General features: G+C 41.1%; 1 protein-coding gene across 1 annotated transcript; it reads left to right on the top strand.

Annotated features, from left to right (window-relative positions):
* Positions 1-1,209: 1,209 nt before the first annotated feature.
* Positions 1,210-13,070, top strand: isca2 (iron-sulfur cluster assembly 2). The gene is made up of 4 exons (XM_033027648.1): positions 1,210-1,293; positions 7,911-8,097; positions 10,143-10,258; positions 12,205-13,070. The coding sequence occupies exons 1-4, from the start codon at positions 1,226-1,228 to the stop codon at positions 12,377-12,379; spliced, it is 546 nt and encodes a 181-aa protein (XP_032883539.1). The 5' UTR covers positions 1,210-1,225; the 3' UTR covers positions 12,380-13,070.
* Positions 13,071-14,650: the final 1,580 nt, after the last annotated feature.

The raw sequence follows: 14,650 nt of genomic DNA, 5'->3' as shown, positions 1-14,650 counted from the left end.
CTCCTGCCCGGTGCCTCAGGTCAGCTGATCAGCTGCTCCTGGAGGTACCGAGGTCTAAGCGGAAGCTCAGAGGGGATAGAGCCTTCTCTGTTGCTGCTCCGGCGCTATGGAACACTGCCGTTGCACATCAGACAGGCTCGCTCACTGTCCATCTTCAAAACCAGTATTAAAACACATTTATATTCCTTGGCTTTTGACCCTGCTTGAGACTTTGCTCCTGTTTTAGTGCTTTTAATGTTTTTAATTTTATTGTTTTTACTCTCTCTTTTAATGTTTTTTATTGTCGTGTAATAATTTTTTGTCCATGATTAGTCATGTACAGCATTTTGTTGCAACAGCGGTTGTTTTTAAAGTGCTCTATAAATAAAGTTATTATTAGTATTATTATTATGTCCTCTGGTCCTCGATTCCCCTACTCTGGGCAAGAGATTCTGTGCATTTTACTCGATCTATCCCTCTCATGATGTGGAGAGTGCAGAAAAGAGCTGTAGATGCTGGTTTAAACCAAAGAGCTCTGCTCTATAATCTTTGGTTTAAACCGTAGATATTCCTTCTCCCTATTCCCTTCTCGTCCCCATTCCTCCTCCCTCTATCTCCTCCTCCCTCTATCTCCTCCTCCCTCTATCTCCTCCTCCCTCTATCTCCTCCTCCCTCTATCTCCTCTTCCCTCTATCTCCTCCTCCCCTCTATCTCCTCCTCCCTCTATCTCCTCCTCCCTCTATCTCCTCCTCCCTCTATCTCCTCTTCCCTCTATCTCCTCCTCCCTCTATCTCCTCCTCCCTCTATCTCCTCTTCCCTCTATCTCCTCCTCCCTCTATCTCCTCTTCCCTCTATCTCCTCTTCCCTCTATCTCCTCCTCCCTCTATCTCCTCTTCCCTCTATCTCCCCCTCCTGATGTGGGTGGGACTGATATTTCGCCATAGACTGCTCTCGATATAAGCCCCGCCCAGGTAGCTATGACAGGCAGGTGCAACATCCAATGACAGTGCCGCGCGGTGAAATAAACCAGCGGCCGTTGCACCAATGACGGTAGGAGGCGGGACAATAGCCCCGCCCCCCCTCCTGGCTGATGATGGACGCGTCGTGTAGCCAATAGGAGCGGTCGGTTCTGGGCTAACGTGTGTGAGGATGGGAGCTGCACCAATGGGAGGGGTGAGTGGGCGGGACCTCCGGCGTTAGTTGCTGCGTCTCCGCCGTCTCCGCCCCCCCCACCCCCGAGAGGAAAATGGTGGCCAGCGGGTTGCTGAGGAGATCCCTGTTAGTTGCTGCTGAATTGTGGTGGAGGAGGAGGAGGTGAGAAACTATAGCCGTCAGTGGCCACTGAAACGCACTGGCTCGACGCCCACAAACGGGTTGGCATCTTGTAAAGAGGCCCGAGGTCAAGATAACAACAAGTTGAATAGTGAAAGGCCTGCGTAGAGTCATAGAGTGGTGATACAGTGTGGAGACTGGCCCAACTTGCCAACATGTCCCAGCTACACTAGTCCCACCCGCCTGCGTCTGGTCCATATCCATCCAAACCCGTCCTATCCATGTACCTGTTTAACTGTTTCCCAAACACTGGGATAGTCCCAGCCTCAACTATCTCCTCTGGCAGCTTGTTCCATACACCCACCACCCTTTGTGTAAAAATGTTACCCCTCAGATTCCTATTGAATCTTTTCCCCTTCACCTTAAACCTATGTCCTCTTGTCCTCGATTCCCCTACTCTGGGCAAGAGACTCTGTGCATCGACCCGATCGATTCCTCTCATGATGTGGAGAGTGTAGAAGGGAGCTGTAGATGCTGGTTTAAACTGTAGATAGACACACAAAGTTGGAGTAACTCAGTGGGACAGGCAACATCTCTGGAGAGAAGGCACGGGTGACATTTTGGGTGAAGGCCCTTGTTTCCACGAGTGGAAGAGTCCAGGACCAGATGTCACAGCCTAGAATTAAAGGATGTTCCTTTACAAAGGAGAGGAGGAGGAATTTCTTTAGTCAGAGGGTGGTGAATCTGGAATTTATCGTCGCAGAAGGCTGTGGAGGTCAAGCCAATAATATTTGTAAGGCAGAGATAGATTGATTCTTTATTAGTACGGGTGTCAGGGGTTATGGAGAGAAGGCAGAAGAATGGGGTTAGGATGGAGAGATAGATCAGCCATGATTGAATGGCGATGGTAAACCTGATGGGCTGAATGCCCTAATTCTGCTCCTATCACTTATGTCCTTATCTATTTCACAGTAGGGTTAAAGTTATAGAATCTCACACCGTGGAAACAGGCCCTTCGGCCTAACTTGCCCACACCGGTCAACATGCTAGCTACACTAGTCCCACCTGCCTCCCTTTGGCCAATAATCCTCTAAATCTGTCCTATCCATGTACCTGTCCAAATGTTTCTTAAACATTGCGATAGTTCCTGCCTCAACTACCTCCTCCGGCAGATCGCTACGTACACCCACCACCCTTTGTGTGAAAAAGTTACTCCCTACCTATGTTCTCTGGTTCTCCATTCCCCTACTCTGGGCAAGACACTCTGCGTGTACCTGACCTATTCCTCTCATGATTTTGTACTCCTCCTTAAGATCACCCTTCCTCCTGTGGTCCAAGTCCCAGCCAGCTCAAGCTCTCTCATTACAGGTAGAAACATAGAAATTAGGTGCAGGAGTAGGCCATTCGGCCCTTCGAGCCTGCACCGCCATTCAATATGATCATGGCTGATCATCCAACTCAGTATCCTATACCTGCCTCTCTCCATACCCCCTGATCCCTTTAGCCACAAGGGCCACACCTAACTCCCTCTTAAATATAGCCAATGAACTGGCCTCAACTACTTTCTGTGGCAGAGAATTCCACAGATTCACCACTGTGTGAAAATCTTTTTTCTCATCTCGGTCCTAAAAGACTTCCCCCTTATCCTTAAACTGTGACCCCTTGTTCTGGACTTCCCCAACATCGGGAACAATCTTCCTGCATCTAGCCTGTCCAACTCCTTAAGAATTTTGTAAGTTTCTATAAGATCCCCCCTCAACCTTCTAAATTCTAGCGAGTACAAGCCGAGTCTATCCAGTCTTTCTTCATATGAAAGTCCTGCCATCCCAGGAATCAGTCTGGTGAACCTTCTCTGTACTTCCTCTATGGCAAGAATGTCTTTCCTCGGATTAGGAGACCAAAACTGTACACAATACTCCAGGTGTGGTCTCACCAAGGCCACTTCCTTTAGAAGGTAGCCAACTTCCTTTAGAAAGTTGACACTGATATACCGATACTTAACATCACAATTATGTATTTGCTGCAAATACTCTTATATTGTGAATATTAGATGCATTCTCTGTGAATATCTGGTGAATCCTTAAACCACATTATCTCTCCATATGTTATTGTTAATCAGTCATGGTATTGCTGGTGTTTGTATAATTCTATCTGTCAGCCTGATATTAACTGCAACTGCTTGCCATGGATGTCCAAACCTGTAGGTTAATATTGTCTCAATAAAATAAAACCATTCTGAAAATGTTAGGAGAGAGCAGATTATAAACTAGTTTATGCTGAAGATCTACAATTTAAACACCTGAGATACTCAGCTAGGCAATGTTTATAGCGAGAAATGGACTTAACCTTTAATTAATATGGAGTTATACAATACAGAAATAGGCCCTTTGACCCACCATGGTCATGCCAGTTATGGAGTACCTCTATATACTAATGTTTTCTAACAATTAGTATATAGCCTTCTGTGTCTTTGCAATTTAAGTGCATGCCTCAATACTTAAATATTACATGAGCCGCTGTTCATGCAGGCAGTTTATGATTGATACCAGCCACTCTCCAGTGGGAATTTTTTTTTTTTTTCTATGATCCCTTATAAACCTCCTACCTTTTACTTAAACTTAAGCCTTCTGGTTTTGTATACTTCTACCAGGGAGAAAGGTTTCTTACTTTCTACTTGTGTGTCCTTCATCATTTGGTGTACCTCACCCTAAACCACCTCCATAATATATTTCTTGGTGAGATGAGAAAGTGTAACTTTTAAATCCATACCGTGGGGCAATGAACTGTTATTCTGTGCCCTTAAAACTGTCAACTAACATCTGTATTGAGCAATAAAACATTATTGATGTAGATGAAATACCATATTGTGGGATGCATATGATTGAAATCTTATGCTGGTTGCAGCTATTAAAATCTTATGCTGGTTGCAGCTATTAAAATCCTCCTTGACAGTCACACTGATAATTGGCTGTTATCATTTGACCTTGTCTTATCATGCAGCCTTCAACAGTGCTGAAGTTGAACTCGAATCTGAACTTGAACTTTTATTTTAGTTTGCATACTTGCGCAACAGGGTGGTGTTTTGATTTTTGTTATTTGAAGAGATAAAAACGAGATTTTCAAACCTCTGAATACCTCGGTGAAAACTAATATGCACACACATTTGATATTAACTTAAATGATATACCTCTTGATTTACATTATCATTTCTGGCAATAAAGTATCATTCATGTATTAGGAAATTTTAACTGGTGTTTTATGAGTGATTTAGACATTTCTGGCAATATCTGCAATTATTGCACATCCATAGCTGTCCTCAAAAACATGGAGGCTTATGTTATCTTGAAGTCATGATGCAGCATTTAGGTGTATTTTAGCTTCTAGCAGCATTTGTGTACAGCTTTGGTCACCCCATTACAGGAAAATATTGGGGTTTTGGAAAAGGTGTAGAGGAGTTTTACCAGAATGATGACCGGATTAGAGAGCCATGATCATATTGAATGGCGGTGCAGGCTCGAAGGGCCGAATGGCCTACTCCTGCACCTATTTTCTATGATTCTAGGGGAGAGGTTGGGCAAATTTGGATTGTTTTTTCTGGAATGTTGAAGGTAGCGGGGAGACCTGACGGAAGTATATAAAATGATGAGAGGCATAACTAGGGTAGGCAGTCAGAACTTATTTCCCATGAGGGCATAGATTTAAAGTGAAGGGCAAAAGGAGATGTGCAGGGCAAGTTATTTTTACTCACAGAGGGTGAGGAGTACCTGGAATGCACTGTTGGCGGTGGGGGCAGATAAAATAGTTGCATTTAAGAGACTTTTCCATGTGAAAATGGAGGTATATAGATTATGTGCAGGCAGCTAAGGGGTGGTCATGACATCATGTTTGGCACAGACACTATGGGCCGAAGGGCCAGTTTCTGTGCTGTACTGTTCTATGTGAACTCTAGAAGGTACTTCGCAGTTTATTTGACTAGTTTGTTCCAGAACTTTCCCATGGCATTGATAAAAAATGTCAATACATCTGCAAGTCAGGATTTTGTTGTGTGACTGGGATGCATGGCGGATGTTGGCAATCCGAAATACAAACCAAAAATTGAATGAATATTTAATGCCTCGGGTCCTTTGGCTAGAATGAGCAAAATAAAATGATAACACAACACGCTGGAGTAACTCAGCGAGTCAGACAGTATCTTTGCAAAACAGATAGTTGACGTTTCAAGTTCAGATCTTCCAGACCTGAAGCGTCACATATTCATGTTCAGAGATGCTGCCTGACCCGCTGAGTTAATCTGGCACTTTTTGGTTTTGTTTTTTGTAAACCAGCAGCTTGCAGTTCCTTGTATTCACAAAAGAGAAAATTAGTTCATTGTAAATAGCGGAGAGAGTGGTGAGGGGTGGACATTTTAAATAGCAGAGAGAGTGGGTGAGGGGTCCCGGCCACGGGGGAAAATAGAGGAAGACTGACCAAACTGCCTTCCACCACAGTGATGAATGCTGTGGTGGATGTTTGTGTTAAATGTTTTATTGTGTATTGTGTGTTCTTTTGTACCGCTGCTGGCAAATTTATTTCACTGCACTTTAGGGTGGCTTGAATGACTTGACTTGACAGGGCAAGAGAAAATATCTCTCGTATGGTGAATCCAGGTTGCTGACCTCTTTGGTTGACCTAGGTTGTTTAGTTAGTTTAGTTTATTGTCACGTGTACCAAGGTACAGTGAAAAGCTTTTTGTTGCATGCTAACCAGTCAGCAGAAAGACAATACGTGATTACAATCGATCCATGTACATGATAAGGGAATAAAGTTTAGTGCAAGGTAAAACCAGCAAAGTCTGATCAAGGATAGTCTGAGGGTCATCAAAGAGGTGGATAGTAGTTCAGCACTACTATGGTAGTTTGTGGTGGGATGATTCAGTTGCCTGATAACATCTGGGAAGAAATTGTCCCCGAATCTGGTGGTGTGCATTGGGGGTAACTAGAGAATAACAAGGGAACAAATGTCCATATGAGTACTGGATGGATTTAAGAGACAGTTAGATAGAGCTCTAAGGGCTAGTGGAATCAAGGAATATGGGGAGAAGTCAGGCACGGGTTATTGATTGGGGACGATCAGCTATGATCACAATGAATGGCGGTGTTGGCTTGAAGGGCCGAATGGCCTCCTCCTGCACCTATTTTCTATAAGTATAGTAAGAGAGTAGAAAAACTTAGAAAAATGTATGCAAAAGTGTGACCTGTAAAGCTGAAAAATGTACCAAGCAGTCAGGCTGTGGAGAAAGAAATCTGAATCAATATTGTATGTACATGGATGACTAGGTGAAAGTTAAATAGGAAGCAACTGAGGGTGACTGTTGAAGTTGAGTAGGAGTAATTCATACCCCTTCAAAGTATGAGGTTTTAACTTTTCAAATTCATTATTTCTAATCAGTTATTTGTTAATGACTTAGAAATGATTTAAACTCCCTTCCCTCCTCCCCCATACCTCTGTGGGTGGATTTGATAGCCGAAGGTCACTACCTTATTTTAAATTTTAAACCCATAACATTTCCAAGTGCATTGAAAGTAATGAATATCTGTTGCTTGACTTAATTTTAATGTTTTTGGATTACCCCAGTAATGAAGGGTTGTAGACCGAGTAATGAAGGGATATCTCAGATCTGAAAAGGATCAGTTTAAAATAACTTCATCATAGTGGGAATTTATTTGTAAATTGGTCAGATTCCTGATGTGAAATATAAATTTAATACAGATTATTCGAGTAGACTGGAGCCTTTCATGTAGTTACATTTCACCACAGTCTAGCCTTTTACCTGAGATAGTGATGCCTGTTTTCAGATGGCATAAATCCAGTTATTATTGAGATGCATCTAAAATATTCAGAGACATTATTTGAAAAGAACAGGGATTTTTTTCACATTGTGGCCAACAATTGGGTTTCAAACAATACCACCATCATTGGATTGTGAAACAGGTATTATTTGTCTATCTTCTATACAAAATGGCTGGAAGTGTTTTAAAGACTATGAATACAAGTCTCTTTCATCCCACTCTGACCAAGCATCAAGGTCTCATACTCAGATGGAATGATCCATAGCCACTGACCCTAAACTGCTGCTATTAATTTCTTAATAGTGATGTGCTGACATAATTGAAAGTTCTGTCACCTGTGGAGTCAAACAGAATTAATACCAGCAGTTGGTGAAAATGAGCAAGTTGCTAATTTACTCTTGAGGTTAATGACAGGTTAATTCAAGGCCAGCACTCATTTCTCAAGTTTGTCAGTGCTGACTATTTAAGGAATCAATAAGGTCAGTCTGAATTCCCATAGTAATTTTCGCAGTTTGCTGGCAATGGTGCGCAGGACACAGCTCTCAGAATGTGTCAGCTCAAAGTATACCCAGCTAATTAGACATTGATAAGTTGACTGCTTTCTTTCATGGAATGTGTCACTCTGTAAAAAAACACAATGACTCTGCCATGCCTTGACTTGTGTCAGATTAACTATGTGGACTGACTCTTTCTAACTGCAATGGTAATACTGTGCTAGTTGACACATAAGGCTGTTTAGTGGATTTGAACAAAGATTAAAATTGTCAAGATGTTTCTTACTTTGTCCACTCTTCTGTTAACTGACTGTTTTCATTCTTGTATTTTTGACAGGGTGCCATGTTTGTCCATTTCCTTGCAGAGCCATCCTGTGTTATTAGCTAACATGACCCAAGTTGTAACCCACCCACAGTTATTAAATTCTCAGTTAACTAGAAGGTACTTTTCAGCTGGTCAAGATACAGAGGCGAAGTCTGGATTACCCCAGGATACCGTGTCAATCAGTGATAGCTGTGTTAAGGTAAAATTGATAAGATGCCTTCGGTCCATTTCAATAGCCATTTCAATCGGTAACATTTCAGATTGAGACCCTTCAGACTGATCGTGGGGGGGGGGGGGGGGAGAGAAAGCTGGAAGAGAAGAGAGGCAGGACAAAGCGTTGCAAGTGTTAGGTAAACAAAGGCAAGACAAGTTTTTAATAGGCAGATGGTAGGAGCAAAGTCCAGAGATGAAAACCGAAGGTATTGATTAGTAGGACTGGATGTTACAATCCCTAAGGTTCTTCACCACAACTGACACCCGGTATTCTTGGGAGTGACCACTAGGTGATTTTGCTACCAATCAGACACATCTTCAGTTGTGTACCTCAACGTCACTAATATAATAAAAATGAACTGCAGATGCTGGTTTATACCAAAGATAGATATAAAATGCTAGAGTATTTTTAGAAGATTGAGGGGGGATCTTATAGAAACTTACAAAATTCTTAAGGGGTTGGACAGGCTAGATGCAGGAAGATTGTTCCCGATGTTGGGGAAGTCCAGAACAAGGGGTCACAGTTTAAGGATAAAGGGGAAATCTTTTAGGACCGAGATGAGGTAAACTTTTTTTCACACAGAGAGTGGTGAATCTCTGGAATTCTCTCCCGCAGAAGGTAGTTGAGGCCAGTTCATTGGCTATATTTTTTTGTCTAATTGTAGTCCTGTAGGTCTGTGTCCAAGATGGCTGCCGTGAAGAGAGAGTGGACGCTGGCGCGCTTTGGCTGCCGCTGCTCCCTCTTCACACTGTGTTTTTGATTTTCTGTTTTTGGATTGAATTCTGTTTTTAATTTGTGTCTCTGTGATGTCTTTATTACTTATTATATTCGGATTATATGTTTTTATTCCGATTACTATGTAAGGTGTCCTTGAGATGTCTGAAAGGCGCCCATTAAATAAAATGTATTATTATTATTATTATATTTAAGAGGGAGTTAGATGTGGCCCTTGTGGCTAAAGGGATTAGGGGGTATGGAGAGAAGGCAGGTACAGGATACTGAGTTGGATGATCAGCCATGATCATATTGAATGGCTCGAAGGGCCGAATGGCCTACACCTGCACCTATTTTCTATGTTTCTATGTAACTCAGGGGTCTTCTACAGAAGGGTCCTGATCCTAAAAACCTCACCTATCCATTTTCTCCAGTGATGCTGCCTGACCTGCTGAGTTACTCCAGCATTTTGTGTCTATCTTTAAAACCGAAGGTGTGAGACAAAGGGAGTGAAGAGTTGCGGATTGTGAAACCAGAGCTCGGGATGTAGGGGGAGGGGGGAAATAGGAGCGAGTCCAGATGGGGCACAGTGTGGAGGGAGGAGGGGCAGGCTTTTATATTTGGACGGTGGGGGGGGCGAGTTGTAGGGGTTACCTAAAACTGGAGAATTCAATGTACATACCGTCGGGTTGTAAGCTGCCCGAGCATAATATGAGGTGCTGTTCCTCCAGTTGCGTTCCATCAAGTACAAGTTCACATTGAAACATCTTGATGGTTTGGTGCCAGGCACACTGGGTGATAATTCCTGTACTTCCTTGAATAGACCGAGGACCCTGTTCTTTCCCTTCCATGAAAGTCACTGGCCCCAGGTTCCTGCAGGTTGAACATTACCTGGTTCTGTTTCCTGCACTTCCCTGAAACTTACTGGGTTCACTGGATAAAGTTATTATACTATGGCATTATAGAAGATCTTTTCATATAATCTTTAAAAGAGTGTGGAATTTGGAAAAACATCCACAGATCTAGAAAGTCTGCTGATCAGCGGCCATCGTCAGATAAAGTTTTACTTTAGCTGTAATAAATCAGTAAGAAATGCCATTGCATGGAGATGCTCCAACCAGTTCATTTGTGCTTTAACCTGAAATGCTGACTTTTTTTTTTCCTCCACTGACATTCCCTGACCTGCTGAGATTTCCAGCATTTCTTGTTTTTATTTCATATCTGCAGTATCTGCAGTTTTCCTCACTATACTTTGTGGCAGCTTTCTGAAGAATTATATAAAATTAAAGTTTCTTTAAATAATCACTGTTTTGCAGCGCCTCCAGAAAATCTTGGACAAGGATGAATTCCTGAGGGTACAAGTGGAAGGAGGTGGCTGCTCAGGGTTCCAGTATAAGTTCATACTGGATAAAACACTAAACTCAGATGACAGGTAAAAAAAAATTGCTGAGTTTTGTTTGGAGTTATCACAATTTTATTTTTTGCTGGATCACAGTATTCTCCCACTATTACAAATGCATGTGTGGTTCCATAATAGGCAATGACTTCTTAGAGCGCTGTGTGTTTGGATGGATGATGTTCGAGAGAGGTGATTTTAGAATCAATGAATATATGCAATTCTTTGAAGCTGGGACTGCACGTGTATGGGGTCTACAAAGTGGATACATCTTTGAATGGAATCTCATTAATCATTTGATAATACTTTGGACTTTAAATATTTGGAAAAGGTGAAATCTTTTTGAGCTTATTGAGAAATTACCATTGAGATTCATTTCAAAGGGGGTAATTTCAGAAGTTCATGACGAACAACCATCGTATCTGGGCTTTTTCTCTAAATTCCATGTCTAGCTCCAGATTTTGTCATTGGCAATTTCTCCCCATCCCCATCCCTCCCCACAGAACCACCTTAGCTTTCATCCAGTCTGAAGAAAGGTATTGACCCAAAATGTCACCCATTCCTTCTCTCCAGAGACACTGCCTGTCCAGCTGAGTTACTCCAGCATTTTGTGTTTAACTTCTAGCTTTCAAAAAATCATCCATAGTATTATGCTGTACCAGTATTGTGTGATGTTGTATTGTCAGTATCAGTATATCTTTATTGTCATTTTCCTGAGTACTGATCTTGTAACCAAGATCTCAAATTTCTTTCATATCTCATTGGATTGTGGATGGCAACAAATTACATTCCTTACACAAAGAACTACTTTAATCAGTAAATTCCGACAGGAATAATCACATAGTTTACACCAGTGCTTTTTAAACTATTTCAGTGTCATTCACCCTTGAGTCTTGATCACAACATTTCATTCACCCTCGACTAAATGTTCTTTTGTTTTTTGGTAATTTTCGTATTATTCTCCCTTGTGTATAATTTAAAATATAATTTATTTTGTCACATGAGCAAAAACCATAAATTAACTCATTTCTGAAGTTTTTATTTTATTCAACTTTGTGAAGATCCTAAAAATATGTAAAGAAAACTAGGAGTGAAAAAAAAAAAGAAGTTTACCACTGGAGTTGGCTAAAAACATTCCAATGTCTAAACACTAGGCTTCGGCCCCATCCTACCCTTTCGGGCTTTGATTACTGCAGTTTTTTTCTTGGAAAACTAGCTCAAAAAACCATGGAGTACCAGTAGGCGAATTAATATATTAGTATCCAACTAATATAACTTTCTATAACTCTCCCCGACGAAAGCTCACAATACCACCAAATATCAACTTTGGTAACTAATTTGCTACACAAAGTAAAGTTACAGTTCAACAGTTGCCTATGGTGATCCTCCAGTGCTGCCATTTATACATTTATGATCCCACTAGCTGGTCTGGTCTTCCCTAAAAGGTTATATTGCAGTAAATTTGGGAAATATCCTGCTACTTTGAAATTAGAAAACCATAGGTAGAGAGAAAAAAAACATATCAAATTTCCAGCTCCACTGCAATAAGAGCTTACTGGCCACTTTAATGGCAATACCTTTTTTAAGTACAGAAAAAAAAATCTGAATAAATTAAGTCATAACCCCTCTAGTTTAATTAACCCCAAAATAATTTAATTTGCCCTTGGGTAAACCATTCACCAGTTTAAGAAGCACTGGTTTACACCACGGAGCTTTGGAAGGACATGAAAGCATCTTAAATAAAGGTTGATACTGTGTTTGCATGTTGTGCAACTTATACACAATATGGTGAAAATGCCGCACTTTGATTTATAAGACTGTTACCTGATAAGTGATCCTCTCAGAGTGTATGCAACCTGCTATTGTGACCTTGAGTTTGTATCTGGTATTAAATAAATTTATGGCTTATTATGTTATGTGGAATAAAACACATTTTTGGAAGATGTGTAATTTTCTGCTCTACACTTGTCTTTGCAAATTAGGGTCATTGAACAGGATGGCGTTTGTATTGTCATTGATTGTGACAGTCTGGAGTACCTGAAGGGAGGCACAGTGGACTACAGCGAGGAACTGATCCGGAGTTCTTTCCAAATATTGCACAATCCGCGGGCAGAGCACGGATGCTCCTGTGGGAGCTCTTTTTCCATCAAACTCTGAAGTGTGGCGGCTTATTCTTCATCCACCAAGTTTAAAAAAAGTTGCTCACAGATGTTAAGCCTGACCAAAAAAAAAAACCCAAATGCTGAGTCAAGCTTAAAACAAAACAATGTGATATTGTAACCTTGTTGAAGATTACAAAGAGAACAATTGTGAGCAGAACATTGGAGTCACATTATTTATACTTTGTAATGCAATTGGGCAAGATATTTTGAAACAGAATGTGCTTGCAGCTGCAAGGCTTGCACAATGTTTTCTTTCCTTTGCATGAAGGCCTTGTGCTTTTTCAAATTGAAATAATAAGGCATTAAATTATCAAATCTGAGTTAAATAATGTCTCACCCACAGCCCAACGAAATGGAAAACTGGGTGCAGTGCATCTTACCTGAAGAAAGATCCAGTTTTATGCTTATCTGCTGGGAAACCTCTTTGGAAAGATATGACTTGCTGGTAAAATGGACTTTCATCTGAACCTGTAACAATGGCGTTTACTGCTCTTCATTCAGATCCCAGTAAAATACATGGCAACAGCCAAGGTTCAACTTTTTAATTAGATTTAAGCGCTTTAGGTCGATCTTGGCTCCAAAAGATCTATTACTAAGATTGGGTATGTTGAAGAGTTACAGAATCTTCATAATTTTCAAACATTGTATTTATCAGACGGTGTTTCATAAAGTTGGGTATTGCCTGATTTAGTTTTGTCATTTTTGAACCATAAAGTCCAGAGGAGATAATTCAGTCTATTCTCCCTATAAGAGACCAGTTCCATTATTCTCACTCCCTGCCCCTTTATACAAATGTTACTGTGACTAATTAATCTATTCCTCTTTGGAAATACTATTGATTCTGCTTGCACCACCATTTCAGATATTGCATTTCTTTAAAAGAAAATTTGACCTCTTCCCTATCAACTATTTTGTTTGTCATTTGCCTTAAATTTGTGTCTGTGTAGTGATCCTTCCTGTTAGTAGAAACAATTTAATCTTCTGTACCTCTTTGAAACCCTCTTATAATCTACCTTTGAACACCCTTCAATACTTTACTGCATCATGAAGATTGATATCAGCTTCTCTAGTCTCTACTTATATTCTAAGACTAATCCTAAATGTGATGTGCTACCTGGTACGAAATAGTAACTCCAATCCGCATTGTCATATGCTTCATGTCAGCTGAACTGAGGCTGGTTTTCACCAAATCCTAAAGTTCCATCGTTTTTATTCGTCTCACTCGCTTTCCACCAATACCACCCAAGTGGGTCTCCCTTAAAAAAAAAGAATGGTGTGATTACCATAATGCATACATTCACTAATGTTTAACATTTAAAAAATTATTGCAACAGGGAGCTGCCTCACCCGCTGAGTTACTCCAGCTTTTTGTGTCTACCTTTGATTTTAACCAGCATCTGCAGTTCTTTCTCACACATACCAGACTGATTCCTGGGATGTCAGGACTTTCATATGAAGAAAGACTGGATAGACTTGGCTTATACTCGCTAGAATTTAGGAGATTGAGAGGGGATCTTATAGAAACGTACAAAATTCTTATGGGATTGGACAGGCTAGATGCAGGTAGATTGTTCCCGATGTTGGGGAAGTCCAGGACAAGGGGGAAATCCTTTAGGACCGAGATGAGAAGAAACTTTTTCACACAGAGAGTGGTGAATCTCTGGAACTCTCTGCCACAGAGGGTAGTTGAGGCCAGTTCATTGGCTATATTTAAGAGGGAGTTAGATGTGGCCCTTGTGGCTAAAGGGATCAGGGGGTATGGAGAGAAGGCAGGTACAGGATACTGAGTTGGATGATCAGCCATGATCATATTGAATGGCGGTGCAGGCTCGAAGGGCCGAATGGCCTACTCCTGCACCTATTTTCTATGTATCTATGTATTGAGCCAACTTTGTTTAGGTTTGAGTTTATTATTGTCACGTGTACTGAAAGTGACAGTGTGCTATCCAATCAAATTAGATAATTCTTCACATGAATACAATCAAACCAAACATGTGCAAATGGTAAAGCAAAGATACCATCATGCTGAATATACTTCTCAGCATTTTAGTGCAACAGTTCCAGAGAAAAAGTCCGATATCTACAATCAGGTTAGTTGGAGAATTGGGCCTGTGCCCTAGCTTATAGAAGAACCATTCAGATGTCTAATAACAGTGGGGAAGAAGCTTTACCTGAGTCCTGATAGTATGCCTTTCAAGCTTTTATATCTTCTGTCTGAATGGAGTGGGGAGAAGAATAAATAACCAGGGTGGGAAAGATCCTTAAT

The sequence above is a fragment of the Amblyraja radiata genome, chromosome 9 (genome assembly GCF_010909765.2).
Source record: "Amblyraja radiata isolate CabotCenter1 chromosome 9, sAmbRad1.1.pri, whole genome shotgun sequence".
In the NCBI taxonomy this organism is placed as follows: Eukaryota; Metazoa; Chordata; class Chondrichthyes; order Rajiformes; family Rajidae; genus Amblyraja; species Amblyraja radiata.
The sequence above is the reverse complement of the archived record's forward strand: the minus strand, read 5'-3'. Positions and strand labels throughout refer to the sequence as shown.

Bases quoted from the DNA above. Each gene is read 5' to 3' on its own strand.
- isca2 (XM_033027648.1), top strand. From the start codon at position 1,226: ATGGTGGCCAGCGGGTTGCTGAGGAGATCCCTGTTAGTTGCTGCTGAA. The intron at 1,294-7,910 runs GTGAGAAACTAT...TATTTTTGACAG, and splicing joins TTGTGGTGGAGGAGGAGGAG to GGTGCCATGTTTGTCCATTT. The intron at 8,098-10,142 runs GTAAAATTGATA...ACTGTTTTGCAG, and splicing joins TCAGTGATAGCTGTGTTAAG to CGCCTCCAGAAAATCTTGGA.